The sequence below is a fragment of the Nelusetta ayraudi genome, unplaced genomic scaffold (assembly GCF_046127955.1).
Source record: "Nelusetta ayraudi isolate G7.1 ecotype Tasmania unplaced genomic scaffold, CSIRO-AGI_Nayr_v1 ptg000013l, whole genome shotgun sequence".
NCBI classification, from domain to species: Eukaryota; Metazoa; Chordata; class Actinopteri; order Tetraodontiformes; family Monacanthidae; genus Nelusetta; species Nelusetta ayraudi.
In genome coordinates, this window is record NW_027466063.1 from 3,889,539 (window position 1) to 3,910,473 (window position 20,935).

At 48.1% G+C, this 20,935-nt stretch overlaps 2 protein-coding genes across 3 annotated transcripts in view; one reads left to right on the top strand and one right to left on the bottom strand.

The window, feature by feature from the left end:
• Positions 1-20,935, top strand: part of agbl4 (AGBL carboxypeptidase 4) — a 350,340-nt gene that overhangs the window by 55,548 nt on the left and 273,857 nt on the right. The gene's annotated exons all lie outside the window — the stretch shown is intronic.
• Positions 1-20,935, bottom strand: part of elavl4 (ELAV like neuron-specific RNA binding protein 4) — a 73,789-nt gene that overhangs the window by 25,677 nt on the left and 27,177 nt on the right. For both annotated transcript variants that reach the window (XM_076022926.1, XM_076022924.1), the window contains exons 3-5: positions 18,426-18,512; positions 14,320-14,566; positions 2,371-2,474 (exon numbers count right to left, since the gene is read on the bottom strand). In XM_076022926.1, the coding sequence (XP_075879041.1) occupies positions 2,371-2,474; positions 14,320-14,566; positions 18,426-18,512 (438 nt within the window). The remainder of the gene's footprint in view (positions 1-2,370; positions 2,475-14,319; positions 14,567-18,425; positions 18,513-20,935) is intronic.

Here is a 20,935-nt window from a genome sequence, read left to right on the forward strand (position 1 = left end):
AAAAATCAAACCACTGTGCATTAACAGTGCAGACAGTTGGGTGGCTGGTTACGCTGACAGACCAGTGGGGGAGGCTGGCAGATCCCCGGCTGTGCCGCTCCAAGCAGCACCAGTCAACTCTCACTTGTCAGCCCCCTCGTCCCTGATCCCCCCCCACCCTCCCCTCCGCCCCCCTTGTGTATGCGCGCGGGCCTCGACTTTTGCTCCAATGAAAGATGCACAAATCCCATTACTGGCGCTGCTGACTGGAGCAGCTTTTCCCCCCCTCGCCGTGCTTTCATTACCCCTGACATGTGGAGACGTAAGCCATCAAACAGGGTTAAAGTCAGGCAAATATGCTCGGATATTCACCCCCCGAGCCCCTGCACCTCCCTCCCCGTCCACCCCGAACCGACCCGCGCCCGCCCACCACCCCGGTCCTCCGAGCCTACGGCGCTGAAAAATCCCGCTGAGCTCCGCCCCCTGGGAGGGCGTGATGGGGAACAGCTGGCTCTTCCCTCTGTGTCTCGCTCCTCTTCGGCCTTTCAGCGCGTGTCCTTCTCCTCCTCCTCCTCCTCTTTGCTCTTTTGTGTCTTCCCCTCCCCTCATCCTTCCTTCCTTCCTTCCTTCCTTCCTTCCTACCTTCCTTCCCCGGCGCGCAGCCTTGCTAAAACCTTCCCCTGCCTCTTTTCTTCTCTCCGCAGCTTCAGCCTCATTTTCTCTCCTTGTCAGTCGACTCCAGATGTCTAATCCATCAACACCTCCTCCAGACGCGCGTGCAGGCGCCATTGTGTACAAATGCGGGTGTGTGAGTTTGTTTCTTTTTCCGTGTGTGTGTGTTTTTGTGCGTTAAAGTTGGCGGCGGGGATGGGGTGGAAATTGCGCGCACGCATGTCACCGTGAGCTCGTCTCAACTTCGGGCCTCAGTGAGGCGAGGCGGCGAGACCGACCCAAACACACGGCGCCCCCCAGAGGGAGCCAAGCTCGGTGCTCCCCTCACGCAGGAGTGTGGGGAGGGTTGTGTGACATGAAAGAGCAGCAAAGTTAATTCCGGAATTACCGCGCTCGCCTTTTTAATTTACCTTGTTGGCCTCGGTGGAGAGGGGGCGGCGGCGGGGGAGGGGGTGGGGGGGGCTCTCTGTCTGTTGTAGTGGAGGGAGCGAGCGAGGGAGGAAGTGCGGCGTGAACGAGCGATAGCGGTCGTCTGCCGCCTTTATCTGAGCGACAACTTCAGGCGGCCCTCTTGTGTCCTGAGAGCGAATAACGGCGAAGCCTCAGACGCACTTAATGGAGCCTTTATAAATTTCACGCTACACCAGTGACCTTCTACCGCTTCCCGGCCTCACAGCGAGCAATTCTCTTTTTCACATTTGTTCCACTGTTGTCTTCCTCCTCTTTTTGCTTCAATATTGCAACAATTGCAAAAATATCTAAAAAAGTAGAGAAAAAAAATAATTTGCTCTCTTTATTTTTCCACGAGTTTGTCGCTGCCATCTAGAGACTATCTGGGATTTCCTGTTGGGATTCCCAGGGCTAATCCCATCCTATTAGATTAGATTACACCACATTAGATCAGATTAGATTAGATGACAGAAAGCAAGAATCCAGGGATTACCACGCAGTGACAGATTACTGCCCATTTATGGAGGCAACAATAAGTGGGCTGTCACCGACGGGCGAGGACGCGAGGCGGGGGCGCGAGGCGGTGGAGTCGATCTTTACCTCCCTGCGTGAGCGAACGACTGCTAGCGACGTTTGATTTTCTTCAGTTTTCAAAACGTGTTTGGGGGAGGGACGGCGCACCGCTGGCGCCGATTTATCTGTCATACCTCCGTGACAACCACCAGCGAAGCCGCACATTAGTCACACCATTAAAATGCAACAACAGAGTCCTCAATTATTATTTTTTTTGGGGGGGGGGAGCAAACAGGAGGTGATTGATGTGTTTCTTCCCTTTCACTTTGAGATATAATTTCTGCTTTACGTGGTGACATTTGGAGGCTAATTAGCATATCAGCCATAGTCGAAGGGCTTTTCAACGTGTCTCTTTGATTTCGACGGTTTTTATATTTCACAGGCTCGTGTCGGTTAATCCCATCTCGCCTCCCAGCTGGTGCACCAGCAGCGTCCCCGTCTAAAGGGGTGTTGAAAGAGGAGAGCAAGCCTGCAATTTAAGTTCAATGTGACAAAAGTAACGCTAAAAAAGCAAAACAAAAACACAACACAACCGTCATTTTATTAATTATCACCTCGAAATGTGTTCTCAAATCGTTTGGCTTGTAAATATCAATGTTTGTTGAACTGTTGTTGTTGGTTGCGGTGTGTGCATGTGTGTGTCTGTGTGTGTGCGTGCGTGCGAGCTAGACTACTGCCGTGCAGCGTGTCGGTTACCTTGATCGTTTTGGTCTGAAGTCTGAGTCCATTTAACGTGTTGATGGCTTTCTCTGCATCCTTTGGGTCGATGTAGTTGACAAAGCCGTAGCCCAGACTCTGTCCTGAAAGGCCAGAAGCAGAAGAAGAAAAGTCTTTTTAAAATAATGTTACCTCGTTCTGCCCTGAACTCTTCTCTGACAACGGGGAAAACATTCTGAGAAGTTCATTTCCGCGCGGCGAAGATTCGAGGGTACATTCAGAGAAAGCCCGATATTTGCAGACAAACTGTTTTCATGTTTGTATTTGCAATTTTGCAACAACAATTGCTTTTACTGAAGTTTGAAAAAAAAAAAAATAATAAAAACTTTTGAAAGGAGTCTTTTGGTCTTTGTTCATTTGTACTCCTAGAAATTGCATCGGTTCTTGGTGGTGTTTAATTTTAGCAATTTGTTGAACTCTTTCAGTGACTTGTTGAACTGAACCATTCCAGCTTGTGACAGCTCAGTCATGTATCAGGAGGCACATCTCATTGAGTCCGTTATCTTAGCTAGCTTAGCGCTGACATCACTGTCTCAGTCTTCAGGGGTCAACTGTCAGTGTTCTTTTGTTTCCTCTTGTGCTTCGTGCTATGAATATTCTTGCACGTGTCCCACTGAAGCCTGGAAGTCCTCTGCTATAATTCGGTCAGTCATGCCGTGTGTCTTTCTCACAGCTAAAGCTATAAAAAAAGCTTCTTGAATTTTGCTCCGATCTGTTTTCCTCCTCTTGAACGTTGTGCATCCTTTCCTAGAAAATCTCTTCCAACATCTCTTGAGCACTGGTGACAAGATCGCAGTGACTCCCGCTCCAAGCGGTGAAGAGGCCTGGTGTGACTTGTCAACCACGTGCCATGTGACGCCCACTGTGAATCTGTGCTCTACAAAAGAAAAATGGAAAAAAACTGCGGAAGCCTCTTTGTAGCTGTTGTAGCCCCAAAGGAAGCGGTTCACTCCTTTATTCAGCTAATACTTTCAAAGATCATCAAATCCGCTTTCATTTTTTTCCCCTAGAAGACTGTGATTCTTGCACTTCTTATTCTTAGTTGCTCATTATGTGGGTGATCGCGGTGCCGGGGGGGGCGATTCCTTCCGCTTGCATATTTAAAGTTATGTCAAAAGCAAAATGCCATGCGTCTGCCACGAAGTACAGACGAAATCTTCCCCGAAATGCCCCCAACAACAGACAGTAGCAAAAAAATAAAAGCGCCCCTCCTCCATCCCCCTCTAAGCCTGAAGTGTCTTCGATGGCAGGCTCCCTTTGAGTGTGAAACGGCCCTGACATCTCCCAGTGTTCCCCCCTCCGACAGATCAAGCCTTTCAACAGAGGCGAAGGACTTTTTAAGCGGACGCCTCCAGCCACGGGGGCCTTCAGTCCGCCCCTTCCTCGACAAACAAGCCCTCTCCGTAGCGGGCTAACGCCTCGGACGGGCGCGGAGGATCTCAGCCAGTTTAAGAGCAGCGGCGTGCCCACGTTCACGCTAATGGGAACAGACAGCGGTTAGTCAGAGACAAAGTGAATCACAAAATGTGGAGCAGCGGCTGCTTCACAAAATAAATACATCTGGGCTATGGATATCAGAGCGCCGAGCGGCTCGGCAGCGAGCGGTGGAAGGGCCAGGAGGGACTTGTAGTCCTAACATCGCACAGCTGATGGTTTTTTTGCTCCCCCCCTCTTCCTCTCTCCTCCCTCTCCTCCGGTGGATTAGCACTGGATTAGCAGACACTTTCTATTGTTAATTAAAAACCTGCCATCCTGGAGAGACTTTCCCGCTATTTATAACTGACCCTCCTCTCTTCGCGCTCCTCCTCCCCTGACTCTCGGCTGACATCAGGTGTTGGGTTTGTCAGTTTAAATAAAGATCACGCCTCCTTTTTTTTTTTTTTTTTTTTTTTTAGACGTCTTGCGTCTAAATTAAATACAGTGGGCACAAAAGACATTAGGGATAATGAGGGCAGAAATATTTGCTGAAGTTAATTCGGTTAAATAGGTTGTAATAAAATATCAATTTTTAAACACAGTTTGACAGATTAAGTCCCTGTCAATACACAGTGCAAGTCCCAATGCAATGTGACCTGGTTGGCTAACTTTGCTAGCTTGCTCCAGCTGCACCTCAATTTGTTATCTTCCTCATTCACAGTTTAGTAATACTTTTAAATTCCTATTTTCGTGAGAAACTGTTATTGCCGGTTTTAATCTTGAACCCAACAATCCTGATTCTAATTCCAAACCACCAGAGAGTCACATCATGTACCGACAGTCTTCCTAGCATACTCAAACATTCAAAAAAGAATGAAAGAAAGATGAATGAAAGAAAGAAAATCAAGTTAAAAGAAACGTAGAACTAGTCACAAGCGCACATTTTACAAAGATGCTTTAAACTGCAGAGGGGGAGCCTGAGGCTGAGAGCCTCCCACTCAAAAATGCTCCACTCCGGCGTTTGGCAAGTCAGCTCCCCTCGACCCTCACTTCATGTCACCTCCTTCACCCCTGCGCCTCATCCTCAACCAGGCGTGTGGCTGGCCAGGCAACTAGACTATGAGCTGTAAACCGAGTGCACGGGCAAAGAGCACTTGTATGTGGTGGCTGAGGTGGTGTAGCTGGTACTGAGTGGTATTCAGACTGGCCACTCATGGAGTGGTCCGAGTGGCCAAATGGGTCTAAAGCGACGGACTTCTGCTGCAGGGCTGCTGAACTGCTGGGCGGCAAAAGTCTAAATTCACCGCATACAAACACCACAAAGTTGTGTGTTTTCCTGAGATGGAGAAGCTTTTAATTTATATTAATGCTAACTCTTCTGACCTTCTCTTCTCCTTTTTTTTAATTTCACCCCTGCTGATTTGGGGGGTGAGGGGGGGGATGTCGGCTGCTTGGAAAGGCTGTTGAAAGGGCTTTTGAGTTGCGTCAGGCCCCAAATGATTGGAGATGTGCGCTGGAAGACGAAGAGGAAAATATCTGACAGCAGCATGTGGGAAGATCCGGGAGGGGAATCTGCTGACGATTCCGAGCCTGACAGGAAGCACCTGACAGCAGGGGGGCTGCAGGTAGACCGCCTTGCTAACCGGGGGCTCTAGCTGCCTGCCTGCACTGCACTGCACTGCACTGCACTGCACTGCACCGCTTGGCTGGCTGGCTGGGCGGGAACTGCGGCACGGACGCACTTAGCAGATGCAGACCTGCGTGCGCTCGCCCTCGTTTAGCAAAGTCGCACAAGCCAATCAACACGGAGAGCGTTGTCTTGGTGAAAAGGACAGCGTGGAGTTGTGTGGAATAGAATAGATCAGTGCTTCTCATCTAGTCTCAGGACCCAATTTTTTTTCCTGATCATGAAGTCACAACCAAAATCTGTTCTACAGCATTCAAATCTATTCCACAAAAATATAAATGCATTTCATCTATAAATATATATATTTTAAAATTCCTTAAAAAAATAAAATAAAGCAAGGTAAAACTTCCCATTGAATCTGTGACCCAGTCAAAACGTCTCTGCGAACCACTTTTGGGTCACGACCCACCAGTTGAGAAACGCTGGAATGTATAGAACTGGTGTGTGTGAGGGAGCTATTGCAGAGCATAAAGGAGGGAAAATAAGGAAATAAACACCCTCTATTTCCACTCTTCTTCCTCCTCTCTTCCTCTTCTTTTTACTCGGCCTGTGTGTGCGCAGGGCGCTCGTACAGCTGATGATGCCACTGTGAGCACTCTCCCATCTGGAGCCTATAATGTGCATGCAGAGGCAGCAGGCAGCGCTGCTTGGCGTTTGGCCCTGTCACAGCACCTGCCCTCTTCACCCCGGCCCTCCTGCTCCTCCTCCCCCTCGTCCTCCGCCACCTCCTCGTCCTCCTCCCTCTCCTCCCCAGCAGCTAAAGCCGCCCCGCGACGCCGCCGGCGTTCCCTCCGCACCGCCACCACCGGCCCGCTTTGTTCCAGCTCAACACGCCGCGCTTAAGCACAGTTTAAAGAGGCTCAGGCGTCATTTAACCCTCGCGTGGCGGCTGATTTTCAACGCATGGGCGACGCCCGCTAACACATTTGGAGCACAACAACATCATCAACAAAATAGTGTAGCTGTGTAATGTATGCGGGGGTAAGAAGCAAACCATAATATTGTCAAAGCTGATTCCAAACCCCCGTCTGTAAACGTTCCGCAAGATAAATCCTAACTGCAGATGTGATTTTCACTCCGACGCCATCTGTCCTTTACTGCGGCTAAACAACAACTCAGCTGAAAAAGAAAAGGAAGTCAAAAACTGGCTAGAAATGCTGGAAAAACTTTCAAATGGAACGATGGCGCTTAAATAATAATAATAAAAAAAAACCACACACATTATGTCCCACCTCACATCAACATGGATCAATCTATTACGAGCAGCCCGAAAAACACAGCCGGCCTCCTTTGTCTGCTGTTTGTTTTTTTTTGTTTTTTTCACAAGAACAACTCTGCGGAAAAAGTGGTGCATCCGAGTTGGTGTGGAGAAGCTATTAAAACCCCCATGATAAATGACTTCAAATGGGATTGTAGCTACCAGAAAAATCCACCCCGTGCTGATCTATTACCCTAATGGATTAACATTAACTTATATATTTTAATTGACAATTAAAACCGAGAACCCAAATGATGCATTGCCTTCCATAATGGCCTTTTAATGAGGTTACATATTCATTTGCCTTTTGATTCGTCAGCTGCTTACGGTGCCAGTTGGGCAAATGCTGTGGATCCTGCAACAGACGAAATAAGTGCAACAGGGAAAGGGGGCTTTTTTAAAAAAAAATTTTCAATCAACTTTATGTAAATTTAATGACGCCGGCAGTCGAGGAGTCGATTTTTTGTTTTTGAGATTAGAACGTCAAAGAATTTACTCTGTATGAAAATGAAAACAGGTCAAAATAGCACTATGTAATATATATTGTGACAAAACAGTTTAATATTTCATCACGTTGTGCTATTTCAGTTCTCTAGCATGTTATCTACACATGTTCCAGTGGAAGGAGGCAGAGGTGGCAGGCTAATTTACTCTTTTGGCAGGCTATCAGCCGCAATCAGACATAAATTGTGTAGGGGAGTCAGGCATATTTTTTCCCAGCGGTAAAATCGCTGCTATTTCTAGTGAGGAGCTCTTTGGTGTGTTAGCGAGGTGTTGTGACTAAGCCATTATTTGATACCTGAGGTGCAGCAGGTTGCCCAATGTGTGAGATGAGAAAATGAGTACACTTTGAGCACGATTCCAGCCTGCTGGTCCCACTGTGTCATTTCAGCTCGCCACCCGCCTCCCCCCAGAACACACACACACACACACACACACACACACTGGAGACCAGATATTCACATTATGCAAAATCACAAAACCGGCACGTCCCACTTGTACATAAGCTCAAACAAATGACGCATGCACGGCTCTGTTGCATCCGCAGACATATAATCATGTCGGACGTAGTGACGCGTGCCACGCTTGTATGTTCGCTCCAGCTACACGTCGCCTGTCATTATTTTGTGCCATTTTTTTTTGTTGTTGCATTTATGCGACAAAGAGCTTTGTCCTGCAGACATGAAAGCATCTTCATCTCCCGCTATCATCAGGCGAGGCTCGCTCGATGCGCCACGCGCTCCTTTTGATGTAGAGTGCTAGCTAGCCAGTGAAACGCAGAGCTGCTCGAGGACTCTTATTTTTCCTTTTTCCTTTTTTTTTTTTTTTTTTTTAACAATGCGCCCCCTTGAAATTTGTTGTTCTTGATACAATTCCCCTGCCAGCGTAAAAGTTCAAAGACTCAAAAAGTTAATTTCGACAGCTGTAACTACTTTGCCAAAACAGATGCTGTGTTTTCTTTCCGCGCTAGAATACGAGATGGCGCTCTGTCTGGAAAAAAAAAAAGGAAGCCGTTAAGAAGTTCTCTCGGCAGCCCCGCCATCCACTCCCACACCCTGTCAGCCGCGTCGCCGTCCTGTCATTCTGCTGTCACGGCTGGTCAGATGTATAAGAAGAGGCAAGTGGGAGTTGCAGCTTCCCAGAGCCATCAGCGCCGCGAGCCGCTGATGCTAATGCACCTTGAGAGGTCAAGTCCCAACTCGCCCACACCCCCCCAAAAAAATGAAATATATATATAAAATAAAAAATCTCTTCAGTCAGCGTTGCGTTCGACAACATATTATGATGACATAAAAGGGAGGTGAGAAAAAAAAAATGTAAAAAGGCACGTTGTGAGAGCCGGCGTGTCACACTATGTGTTAACATCTTTTTTTCAAGCCTGCGATGTTTTGCCTCTGCTGCTGCTGCTGCAAAGCCAGCCCTGGTTTGCTTGCATGTTTATTTATTTATTTTTTGGGGGAATTTTGTAATAACATTCCCCTTAATTTGGAAATATGCCTGTTTGAAAGCGCTCATCAAAAATAAATCCACCTTCCTTTAATTTGACTTCAATATCTACCCATGAAAGATTAGCGGGTACATCCTATATTAATGAACATAATTGTTGTGTAAAAAAAAAAGAGAAAGAAGTGCCTTAAATATTAGCTGCACGTCTATAGAGAAAAATAAATAGTGTGGCATCTGCTCAGGCTGTTTAAAATATCCAAATTTATAAACACAGCCACATCCCCCACATACATGCATCTACTGTAGATCCCGCTCCCACTCACTCATTCAACACATCTTTCCCTCCTAGGTTGCCAAGGTAGCAGCCACTGTTGCAGTCCGGAGGCTCCCACTCTCAGCTCCCAAGGCCCAACAGACACGCACGCACAGACTCACACTTGCCCACGTAGAGGCTCAGAGACAGCACACACACACACACACACACACACACACACACACACACACACACACACACACACACACACACACACAGACGAATAGACGCACGCACAAACCACCCCCTTGTAGTGGCTCCCCGAGCCTTCAGGCCAGTGGACTGCAGTCTACAGTGTGTGGGCTGCTTTGGCTGGCTGCGCTGCCGAGAAAAGGAGGCTAGCCGCGAGACAGACGAGCCCAATGAAGTCTTGGATAACCTTGTTACGTCAAGATTTGTGGAGCCCACTCGGCTGCACCTGCTTTGACTCAGCACAGAGCCGACACACCCGTGGCTTTTTTTTTTTTTCCCCTTCTTCTCTTTTTACCCCGAAGCACTGGGGACAGGGAGACCATCTGGCTGTGACCCGGCCAGGTGCAGGCCACTCGACTGGGGTCGAGGGGGGTCAGAGGAAGAGGAAGCAGCCCGGAGGCAGATTCAGCTTCCAGACCCGAGGTTGAGACAGGGGGCAGAAGTCACAACCTCTTTGTTCTGCGTAAAGGTCAGTCAGGATGGAGTGAGGCGGCGCAGGAAGTCGTCTGAGGAGAAGCAGAGCCGAGGACAGCCAGCAGTGGACAGGCCAGGACAAGCTCGGGGTGGGCAGAGCAGAGGGGACGGCGAGAGCCCAGAGACGGGACGGCGCTCTCTGGACGGGAGACTCTGAAACTTTAATGTGTGTCTGGCTGCTTGTGTCTGCACTTCTGAGCCCGGCAGCCGTTCTTAATACCTGGCTTTGGAGATGTCAAATCCTCGCTTCATCTCTTTGCCTGTCAGCTCTGTTCACGCTATCTTCAGCCCTCAGCCCAGTTCAGGTGAAAGGTTTCAGATAAACGCGCAGCCCGCTTGCGACACTGAAACACTGCAGCTCTGTGCCTGATGCGATTTTGCCGGGGATTAAGGGGGAAACGTGTGCGGTTTGGCACTGCGGAAGGCACCGATACACTTGTGTGTTTTTGCCCCCAAAAAATTGAGGCTAGAAGGCAAACATAATGGTTAAAGCTAGTCCCTGACAATGAGCAAGCAAATTCCTTTTCGTGTCTTTTTGTACTTCTAAGAGTTTAAAAAAAGTCTAATGTTCATCAGGATCTAAGAAGATTTCAGGGAATTAAATTCTCATATTATTGTCCTCTTAGACTGCACTACTTGACTGTACTGGTTAAATATGCGCAGATGAAAGTAAAAAAAAAGAAAGACAAGAAGACACACAGTGGCAAAGGCAAAAGATCAGTGTGTGTCAGAAAATTTCTGATTTTTTTTATTAGCCTACTGTTTTTTTTCTTATCCAGCAAGGGCTTTTAGATTGAAAGGGTGAAATAAGGTATCCATTACAATACAGTAGCAAGAGTTTAAAAGCCCAAACAGGAACAGGACAGAAAACAAATGGGTCTCCGATTAAAATGAGCCCTAATACAACTATCAAATGGACCTTAAACATAAGCCTGCTTGAAAAAGATGTAACCACTTGAAGATGACAGTAAACAGATTCGGGCGTCGGAATAAGCGAGACATATGGTTGTAACTGTGGCCTCACTCTCTTTAGCATGTGGGAAAACACAAGGAGAATCACTTTGGCCTGCGAATGTGTTGCGTATATCGCAGCTGCATCGATGTATATTTCAGTAAGCGAAAAACAGCTGTGGGCGCTCTGAGGTTTCGACGGTGAGCATCAGACTATCTGCCCTGCTAGACTGAGAGATCTTAGGTTGGGGGTGAGGGTGGGGGGGTTGGGCTCCACCAGCTGACCTTGGAGATCATGGCTGGATGTATATTTTATGTGGGCAATATTTATGGCGCCCACAAGATGTTGCTGAAATGGAAACAGAACAGTGGAACTAATGAATCAAATTGCGGAGGTGCAATTTTTGTCACCTACAATATTCAACAAATAAGGTGAACCCGTCCTTACACGAGCGCCGTTATTTTTCCGCAGGCTTTCACGTGATAGTGGAGCTGCTGTCTGTCACAGGTGCTCTGCCGCCAACTACTCCACATCCTCTGACATCACAGCCACATCTATTTTTCATGGCCAACATCTGCTTGGCTTGCTACATTGTCACTATGATTTGCATCTGCTCCCCAGATCCCATGTAAAAAACTAACAGACGGAAAGGTGACGAGAGCACTTTGGCTGCGCCCGTGTACTCTTTTCTGCTCATGATTTTACAGGGTGTGAGGTTGGAATCAATTCGTGTGTAGTCACCAGGGGGTAAAAAAAAAAAAGGCAGCTCTAATTTCAGAAGGTCCATGGAGTGCTCTGTTGAAGGGCTGGGAAATCTAGTGGAATGTAGAAGGCAGTCAGGTGAACAGAGACCAACATATAGCAACAACCAGCCAGCCAACCAAAGGCTACGCCTACAGTTTGACAGAAAAATCACAAATATGTCTGTGCAGTAATAAATGAAATCATTTTTCTCCTTAGTGATGATGACTAGAAGTCCAAGAAAACCCCCAGAACGCTGCACAGGCAGAATTAATATCCCTAAAATGACTTGCTGACAAACTCAGTCTGTTCCATTGCAGTCTGCAGAATTCAGGGAGTGTAGATCAATATCTCTCATGGTCCACATTCTCTGTTTTTTTTTTTTTTTTTGTCTCTCCTTTGGCTCTACGACAACATATACAGTGAGTGATGAGTTTCTGCTTCCAGCTTTGCTCAAGAGACGAGCTTTTGCACTCGCAATCTCCCGCTTTTAAATTGATGTTTTGCGCCTTTCGAGAGAAGCCAGATTGAACGGCGGCCGCCGCTAAGTGCAGGCGCAGACGCCGCGTTTTCAAAGTACAGCCTGCCCTTGTCGTAAGCATATATAGCATAGCCTTCTTTCCTCTATTTAAAGAGTGCATGTGAATGGAGCGGTGGCGGGGGGAAGAAAAAAAAAAAAAAACACTTAACTTGAACAACAAACCTCTCAAGACATTGTCTCTCTCAGAGCACACTGGCAGACAGGGGAGCTCGCAGGTGACGGCCCCCGGGGGGGGGCTGATGCGTGAGCGTGCGCGGCACGGTGTCGGTGGGTGGAGCGCGGCTCGGTGCGTGTGAGCTAGCCTTAAATAAAAGATTAACCTTCGTGTTCCTGCCATGTTCGCGGAGCAGCGGGCTGCAGAGGTAGCTGTGCGAGCGGGCAGGTGGGCGGGGCGGGGAGGCGGGCAGGCAGGCAGGCAGGCAGGCAGGTCTTGCTGGGAGCAGGAAAGACACCAAGCGGTGGCTATTTCTACCAGGCCCAAGTCAGTCAGGGTGACGGAGGAGAGCCTCAAGGCTTCCAATTCAGTCCTGAATATGGCGAGGATTTATCGGAAACATTCTTCTTCAGTCTTGATATGTATGGAAATCAGGCCGGCATACGTGTTTATAGCAGGCATACATAACACATACATACATTTAGCCCTTCCTCTTAAAGACTTTGTCTCTTGAAAATTTGAATAACTGTTGAGCAGAATAAAAAAAAAAAAAAAAAAAAGCCCCCTGGCGTTCCCAGCTAGAACAGGGATCTGTACTTTGTTAGTGTAAAAGGTTGCATGAGGAAAATTGCACCCATGGGAGTGCAACGCAGGCAATACAACCCCCGGGGGGGGAAGACGGAGGCAGGGCTGGATATATTTAAAAATTCCTTGGTTGACGCAAAAGTCGAGTCAGAACCTTGCAAGCGCCGAGCTGCAAAGCTCCGTGAAGGTTCTGGAATGAGTACACAAACGCTTCCTACCTCTCTGAGGTTCCCCCCTTTTCAGGGGCCCCGGTAAGTTTACGGCAATTTTGTTATTTTAAAACCCTCGCCAAATATCAGCCGCGAGCCGAGGGCTCCTCGCAGCTCCCGCCGCCGCCGCCGCCTGGCTAATCTCTCTTGAAGGAGGGGAAAATATGAGAGAACACGGTGATGATAGCATGTAGTTTCCGGGTGTTATTTTTGCTCACACCGTCCTCCATTATCCCGGTGAGCCTGACTCTCAGGCTCCATTTTGTGGCCCATTACCGTGGAAGGGGAGATGGTCCTAAAGAGGAATTGTTGCAGAAAATGCTTCAAAGACCGGGAGGAAAGGAAACTGACAGGAGCGGCTGGGCTGGTGGCCATCGCTGGTTTAGCGCTGGAATTGTCCTCCCTCTTGGCTTCTTCAGTTCAACTTTATTTCTTAGCGGAAAACACAATTTTGGCTTCCTATTTGCCTATTTGTGTGTGGTTGGTCGCCTCGACTGGTTCTCTACTGGTGTGCGCGGCTGCCTGCCCGCCCGCCTGCCTGCTTGGTGCTCTTTAATGAGATTATCAAGAGAAGAGTGTCAGTAAGTAGGATCTAAAATGAAAGCCATTATGGAGCATTATCAGGGAGCAGCGCCACCCCAACCCCTCCCTGATCCATCTGCTGTACGGCCACCCACACAGTCACTACGCCCAGATTACAGTCATGATTAGCACCGTGAAGTGCTGCTTAATTTAAACACCTCTGGAGAACATGTGGCACTTTGCAGCGAGTCACGCAGCTTGAACACGCGCGGAGGGCAAAGACGGATCTCTCTGTGCGGAGCGCAACGCACATAATGAGCCAAATACACCAAGTTTTGTTTCTTATTTTTAGAACGCTTTCGCAGGGTTTTCAGCTTCTTTCACTCCCGTCTGTGTGGCAGATTGCGGATCTACGTATGTGTGAGATTTTATGTTTATTGTGGTGCTTTCATTTCCTGTGGCGGCATCTATTATACTGCATGCAGCCGAGTCGTCGGATCTACATACAGTCAGTCAGCCCTCGAGGCTGCATTCTGGTTTGTTTGGGGAGGTGTTAATGTGCAATCAAACTCCAATGGATCAAAGAATCTCATCCTCCCTAGAAACGTACATCTCGGTCTACTTCAAGTAAACCAAATGTAGGAAACAAACAGCAAAGCAGGGTATTGTGGGTAAACACAACCTAAACAAACATATACGTGTGCTCGAGGCAAATTGTCCGGCATTCACCGAGAGATGAGCCAGGTGTCTTTGCCTCATTGTTCATTGTTTCGCTCGTCTATTCCATGCATTAATCCCTGATGCAGCGCCACCAGGTGAGGAGGAGAATATGCTATTGAAAGGGTCCGCGTTTTTGACTAGGCGTCAACTGTTAGCTTTGAAAATTTCCTTTGCATTTCACAATAAAAAAACAAAATGCTAACTTTTATTGTCTTACCTGTTATCTTATCGCGGACCAACTTGCAAGACTCGATCTCGCCGATGCTGCCAAACAGGCTGCGGAACTCCTCCTGGGTCATATTCTGGGGCAGGTAGTTGACGATGAGGTTGGTCTTGCTGTCGTCGTTTGAGGGCCCAGTTTGCATGGGCGAGGGGCAGCCGCGGCTGTTGGTGGTCGGCCCGTTGGCCGTGTTGCCTCCTCCGCTGGGGCCGTTTGTCACCGGGGCCTCCATGTTACTGATGATCTGGAGCAGCGTGGCGAGGAGGGAGTTGAGGAGGAGGAGGAGGAGGGGTTGAGCAGGGAGGAGAGGGGCCGAGGACAGAGAGAAGGAGAGAGACAGTGTTCATTGGCAAAATGTTTCTGGCTTATTTAGCAATTTGAAACACTTAATATGTAGCATAGTTTTTTTTTTTTAATTAACTCTTTTAAAAACCATGATTATTGATTTACTTATTCAAACACAAACATAAGTGTACATAAGTGTTCCATGTTAGTTACACTATTAATTATTTTAAGTATTCAAAGGTTTTAGGAACTGGTGAGATCAGTCTGAGAGTTTTTTCACTGTTTTGGTTATTGCAGGCAGTGTAAATGCATTACGCACATTAAAAAAAAACAAGTATGAAATCACAAACTCCATGTTTCACAAAACCACTGTAGACTTTCACATCTCGACACATTAAAACAAGACAACAGTGAACACACAGGTCTTATTAGTGTGGTCAGGACCGCTTCTGATTGGACGGCAGCATGGGTAGCCTCTCAGCTAAGAGTTTGACTGTTGCTTCTGCTGCTGCTGCTGCTGTTGTGACAGACTTGGACACATTTTATTTTATTTTTTTAATATATCTGTTTATGCAAAGCATTTGAGATCATTGTGCACAGACACAACCAGTGCGCAGTCAGCCAAGGACATGAAAACGAAGGTTGAAAAGTCATAAGTCGGAGGAGGAAGAGACAGAGGAGGAGGGAAATTGCACTTTGCTTTTCTACTAGAGTGCTCAAATGCATATTTAACACAAGCGCTTATTTTGAGCAAACACTTTCCTCCCAACAAAAAGCATGGCTTGAAGTGGAATTATTTGCCATTTGCATAAAGAAACGTCACTTTGATCAAAACCAGTTGCTTTTGTTGCTCAGAGGCCTGAGTGCCCACTCGGGATTAATGCTCAAACTAAGTTTCTCAAATGTAAAGAGCCATGTGGAGAGACTAATTGTCAAATTATACTGAAATTATAATGGAACAACAACAACATAAGAGAAAGCCACACTCTCCTGACCTGTGTTTGTCCACGGCAAAAGACTGCGCACAGGAGGCAGCTTTTTGTTTCCATAAGGGCGACTGGTAGAACCGGTAGAAGATGAAGAGGTTTATGCATCATCTTCTTATATGTGCACAATGTCTCCTGGATTGAATCGTCGGCTGCTTCCTGGTCCTAGCCCATATGTTAGAAACGCGCTAGTTTCCATGTTGTTGCGCCACATGCACCGCTATGACCCAACCCGCTGAAACCCAAATTAAGATGCAAATATTCTCGTCTAATTCAATCAAAATTTTAAAGTCCCCACTTAGATCTCTCTCCCCTCTCCCCTGTTCAACCGTTCAGCGCCGGGTCTATTTTTAACTATTCTTAAGTACACGCGGACAAGCTGCGCTCAGGAAGCAGGGCTGGTTCTAGCGAGAGAGGAACGGCATACGAGTCATATTTCATTCTATTTCTGGATTATCAAAAGCCTGGACCTGTGTTCTAATAATATAGCTCAAAGCGGAATTTAAAAATTTCCCAGGTTTGTCCAGAAATAGTTTTCGAAACCATTTTGGGCGTTTACAATCCGAGTACTCATCAGCTTTAATCCCTTCACTTTCATCCACCTGACTTGGTGCACGGCTGAACAGGGAGCGGGTGATAAACGAGGTGATAGGCCACTAAACAAATCTTTGTCTGGCCATAGAATATAGGTACAGACTTGGAAAATAATGTATAATATAGTAATAAAGGGGCTTGCACGAGGGAGTTTCGGGAATCATTAAAGTAGTCTGCCATTTCACAGCAAAATAAAGAAGAAAACCCTCAAACACTGCAAATCAATTTAATGACGCTGTTCAAAGGGCTTGAGCAGACTATGGTCTTTATCAGCGAAACTGATGGTGTCTTCCGACAGAAAAACATTGCAATGGAATGGCATATAGTGGCTTACATAATTGAAGAGTCTATTTGTTTTCTCACTTGGAAAAAAAAAACAGTCCCTCTCAAATAATTTAGTGTGGCTTTTCTCTTCTGCCTGCGTGTTTGGAAGTGGAACCAACAGCGGCGTCAGTCCTCAGCTGCGATCCTACCCTTTAGCGCACGCACCAACACACACGCACGCACGCACGCACACACTGCCACACAAACTTCTATGAATTTTTGCACTTGGCGGCGAGCGGAGGAGCACACGCTCAGACGGGGGGGAGGGCAACGGCGGCTCACGACGGAAAACAAACAGACACGGAGACGTCTAAAAGCTCTCAAGATGAGAGCCGCATTCAAATTGTTCTTGTGACAGTATCCCTTCCCGCTCGCTCGCCACTCCGCCACAACAGAGGCACCGAGACAGGCCGAGGAAGACGGAGGGGCTGCGGCGGCAGGCGGGCGGAGCGGAAAGAGGGGGGGGTGGGCAGAGAGAATAGTATCAAGCTACAACAGAGTTGATTGGAGAGGGCCTTATTAAATCTGTTTACATTCCCTGCTGGGCTCCATTCTGTCAAAGAGACTTTCAACTCCACGGGACGCTTTCTGAGGAGTTTTTACTCCAAAATGGCTGCCTCTAATTAACAGGGACCTGGCGAGTCCCAGTGGCCAATTATATTCCTCTCCTTGTCCCTGCCCACCAGCATTTGTGCTGCTCAGCAGTACACTTCATGTTGCTAGTGAACGCTCCGGCTGGCCCCCGCTCTCCCACTGTGGAGTCTTGCGCCGTGAACGGAACTCGCTGCACGCGCTGTTGGCTCAGTGTAACACGCAGTTCCTCTCAAGCTCTCAGTCTCAAGATGTTACTTCGTCTATACTTGCGAGTTTAAAAGTTCCACCAAAGTGCAGCAGCAGCAGCGGCAGCAGCAGCAGCAGCAGCGAAGCGGGGAGTGGCCTTATACTGCTGGAAATGCAAACGTGTCGTCGTCGTTGTTGGAAACCTCTGTTTGAAAAAAATGTTGTGAAATATAGTTGATCTTAAAACTGTCATGGCACGGCTATGGTGATTTAGTTTTGTGCATTCAACAGAGGGAATTCTCAGTGCTGACTAGCGCAGGAAAAGAAGTTTTTGCAAGTCTCGATAAAAGTCCCAAAAAATTCATATGAGGATAAGAGCTGTCAGGACGGATTCAGCCTGGGTTTTCCATATAAAACTGGTTACCTGATTGAGCGGCTGTTTCCGAGCCATGAATGCGAATCCAACATTATACTGGAAAGAATATATGATGTGAAATTGCTCTCTTGTGTGCAAAGACATTCAAGTTCGAGTTTCATCGCTCCTCTTTGAGGAAATCTCAGAAAACACAGCGTGGGGAGGGAACGCAGCAGCTGACACTGTCAATGTATCTACAGATAGAGGATACCAAGTCCAGAGCAGAATCAATAGACTTCTAAAAAATTAAAATGTGTCTCGGTTTAACGTGAACATTGCAGCAACTTCATTTGCTTGAAGCAGAACTCCATTAGACAATTGTGGTGTTTTCTGCTTAAGCACTTATCAGTCTTATCAGCTTGTAAAGGACAAATAGCGAAAAAACTCAAATGCCTCCATACAACTTAAGACATCCGCCAGCTCTACCACATCACCGCAGCTTTCTCATACGCATGGAAGACTCCAATGAGTTGCAAACAAGCCTGGCCCCTTCCTCCCTGTATTCCCCCATCCCTCCATCCCTCCGTCCCTCCCTCTCTCCCCGCCCCTCGTCTGCTGAGCCATCCATCAATCTACGCCCCGGTTTGAAACTGTCTCAGTCAGCAGCATCGCCAAGCCGGAGCGGCCTTTTGTGTTAACACAGTTCAATAGCAGATCATATTACTTCATGGGTGTGTAAAATGGCCGGGCCATCCATTTGGCAGCGGTCGTCTCCTTACCATCTTTGGCTGCGTCAGCAATCCTTTCTCTGCCCAGCCCTGGAGCTGTGGGAGCTCTGCCTGACGCCACTGTGTCTCTGTCGACCCCTATGGAGCGGAGCACAGGGGGGGAGGAGGAGGTGGGGAAGAGGGAGGGAGGGGAGGAGGAGGAGGGACCACAGCCCGCAGTCAGCATCATACACTCACTTGAAACAACGTCAGGCTCGCGGGTGTGTTCGGAGGTGATGGAGGGGTAAAATGGCGGCTCATGAGGGAATAAAAATATTGTTTGTATTTATGTGAATATACAGTAACACCTTCCAGTGCAGTCCTCCCGCTGCTGAGACCAAAACAAAGCGAGGCGGCTCGGGGTTTTTGTTTGTGGTTGCGTGATTGGTTCGGATGAGTAATTTGCCATTAGGGGGCAAATAACTGCGGCGATTATTAGGGAGGTGGAAACTGCATAATTCAAATTGCTCCAAAATCGCGCCCGCACGCTGACTTTTGGATTGCCGAGCTCCAAAAAAAACGGGGGTAAAGTGTTTATTTATTAGCCCGCTACGGAATTGGCGCGGGGGCGCGGAATCTCCGCCGTTTGCTCGCGCGTGCACGCCGTCGGAGAGCCGGCAGATTGGCGTGGCGGCTTGCCGTGACCTTGGCGGAGTTTATAATGAGGGTTTCCCTCCTGCGCTCTGTGGGTAAACAAGCCCGTGGTCGAGAGAGACAGAAATGCCACAAATGAGCAAGTAAGTCTGTTCACTCGCTCTCCGGAGCGGAGGGAGGGGGAGGGGGAGTGGGAGTGGGAGTCGAGTCGAGGGAGGGGGGGCTTAACTGCCCGCAGCTATCTATGGATGCTACAAGCAGCCAATTTAGCAGGAGAGGAGCGAGGAGAGGAGGGATGACCTCTGCCTTCATTTACTCCTTCAGAGAGATGAGGAGAGGGAGTGAGGGATCAGATGGAAGGCGGAAGAGGAGGCGAGGGCTCAGTAATGGGGAAGACACTTCCAATACTTCAAAGAAGGGGGAGAGACAGCGGCGGGGCGGACAGAGGGGGAGGGAGGGAGAGAAAGAGAGAGACTCCCTGCATGTTCTGTTGTCAATGTGTCTTGTAAACTTAGGCAGGAATGCATAATGGAGGTCTAAATGAGAGTGAACTGTCAGCCCGAGAGGCCAGAAAAAAGACGGCGAGGAGGGGGCAGGCAGGTCACGGTGGAGGAGAGGGCGGCGGGAATATTCTCCCCGCCGGGCTGACAGGTAACAGGCCATATTGAGACGTCCCGGAGATAATGACATGGAAAATATCCAGTCGAGCCGCCTTTGTTTTAGCCTAGTGGGGGGGTCACATTGGTTTGTAGCGGTCACATTTTTGGAGAGCTGCGTTTGGAAAATGTAATTACGAAATAATAAATGGCAAGAATTTTGATTCAAATGTGAAAAAAAAAAAAAAAAAAAAAAAAAAAAAATCAGCGTTAGCGATTTCATGCTTTGCGCGTTGCTGCAACCCTGAGCACCGGGGGCCGGCAACGGCGACAATCCCGGGACTGGCTACAGTCTGCAGCCTCCTAACGCACAGACTAGCATCTGTTTTAGTAGCGGAGGGCAACAACGCAACGCAACAGCACTGCCCGTAGTTTCTTCCAAGTCACAAATAAGCTGCCCTGAAAAAAGGAAACGTTAGGCAGAGGTGGATGGTGTGTGTGGTGGGGGGGAGAAAACACGGAGAGCAATTTTTCAGCCGTTCTGCCAAGCCGTCATTTCGCACAGCGCTGGTGTGCGGCAGGGGGGGGGGGGGGGATGGCACGTCGCAGACAAGCAAGACAGTGCGGCGCCGCCGCCGTGCCACGTGCAAAAGGAAAATGCGGTGAAGAAAATGTAGAAAGCGGCAAGCAAATGCAAGCGAGTCCATCTCAGCAGCCAAGGCACAGCGCGGCGGAAAGGAGTTATTAGCAATCGCTCGTGAGGTGCGTTCAAGTCTCTACATCCCATTTCCAAAACAAACACAGGCCCCCGACACACACCGACACATTCTCACAGTGTTTCCTGCTCCGCCGTATCCTCGCTGTCCTTTCATTCATCAGACAAGCGCACATGCACTCACACTCACTACACACACACGCACACACGCATACACACGCGTGTGTGCCCTCCGATAAAATCTCAAATAACACCGGAATAATGGCGCCACGCAATTACATTCGCCAGCCATTGAGATGAGAAACTGCTCATGGATACATTTTCAATTATTCAGGGAATACATTTCAGTCGCTGCTCAGATTCTCGGAAAAGTTATTATATAATCAATACACTCTATAACGCCATTAATATTTGATGCCTCAAAAGTGCTTCCTGTCTCCTTTTGGCTCCGGACCAATGGCGTGAGAGCACCGCAGCCGGGTAGGAAGGGAGGGGGGGACCTTTACCGTTCACAAAAAATCCCAGAGAAAGAAGCACTTTTTGTGACAATGTCACTCTAGGCGTGTTGATCGCACTTTGCAATGATGATGAAGAATCTCTTTTCTCTTAGAAGCTAA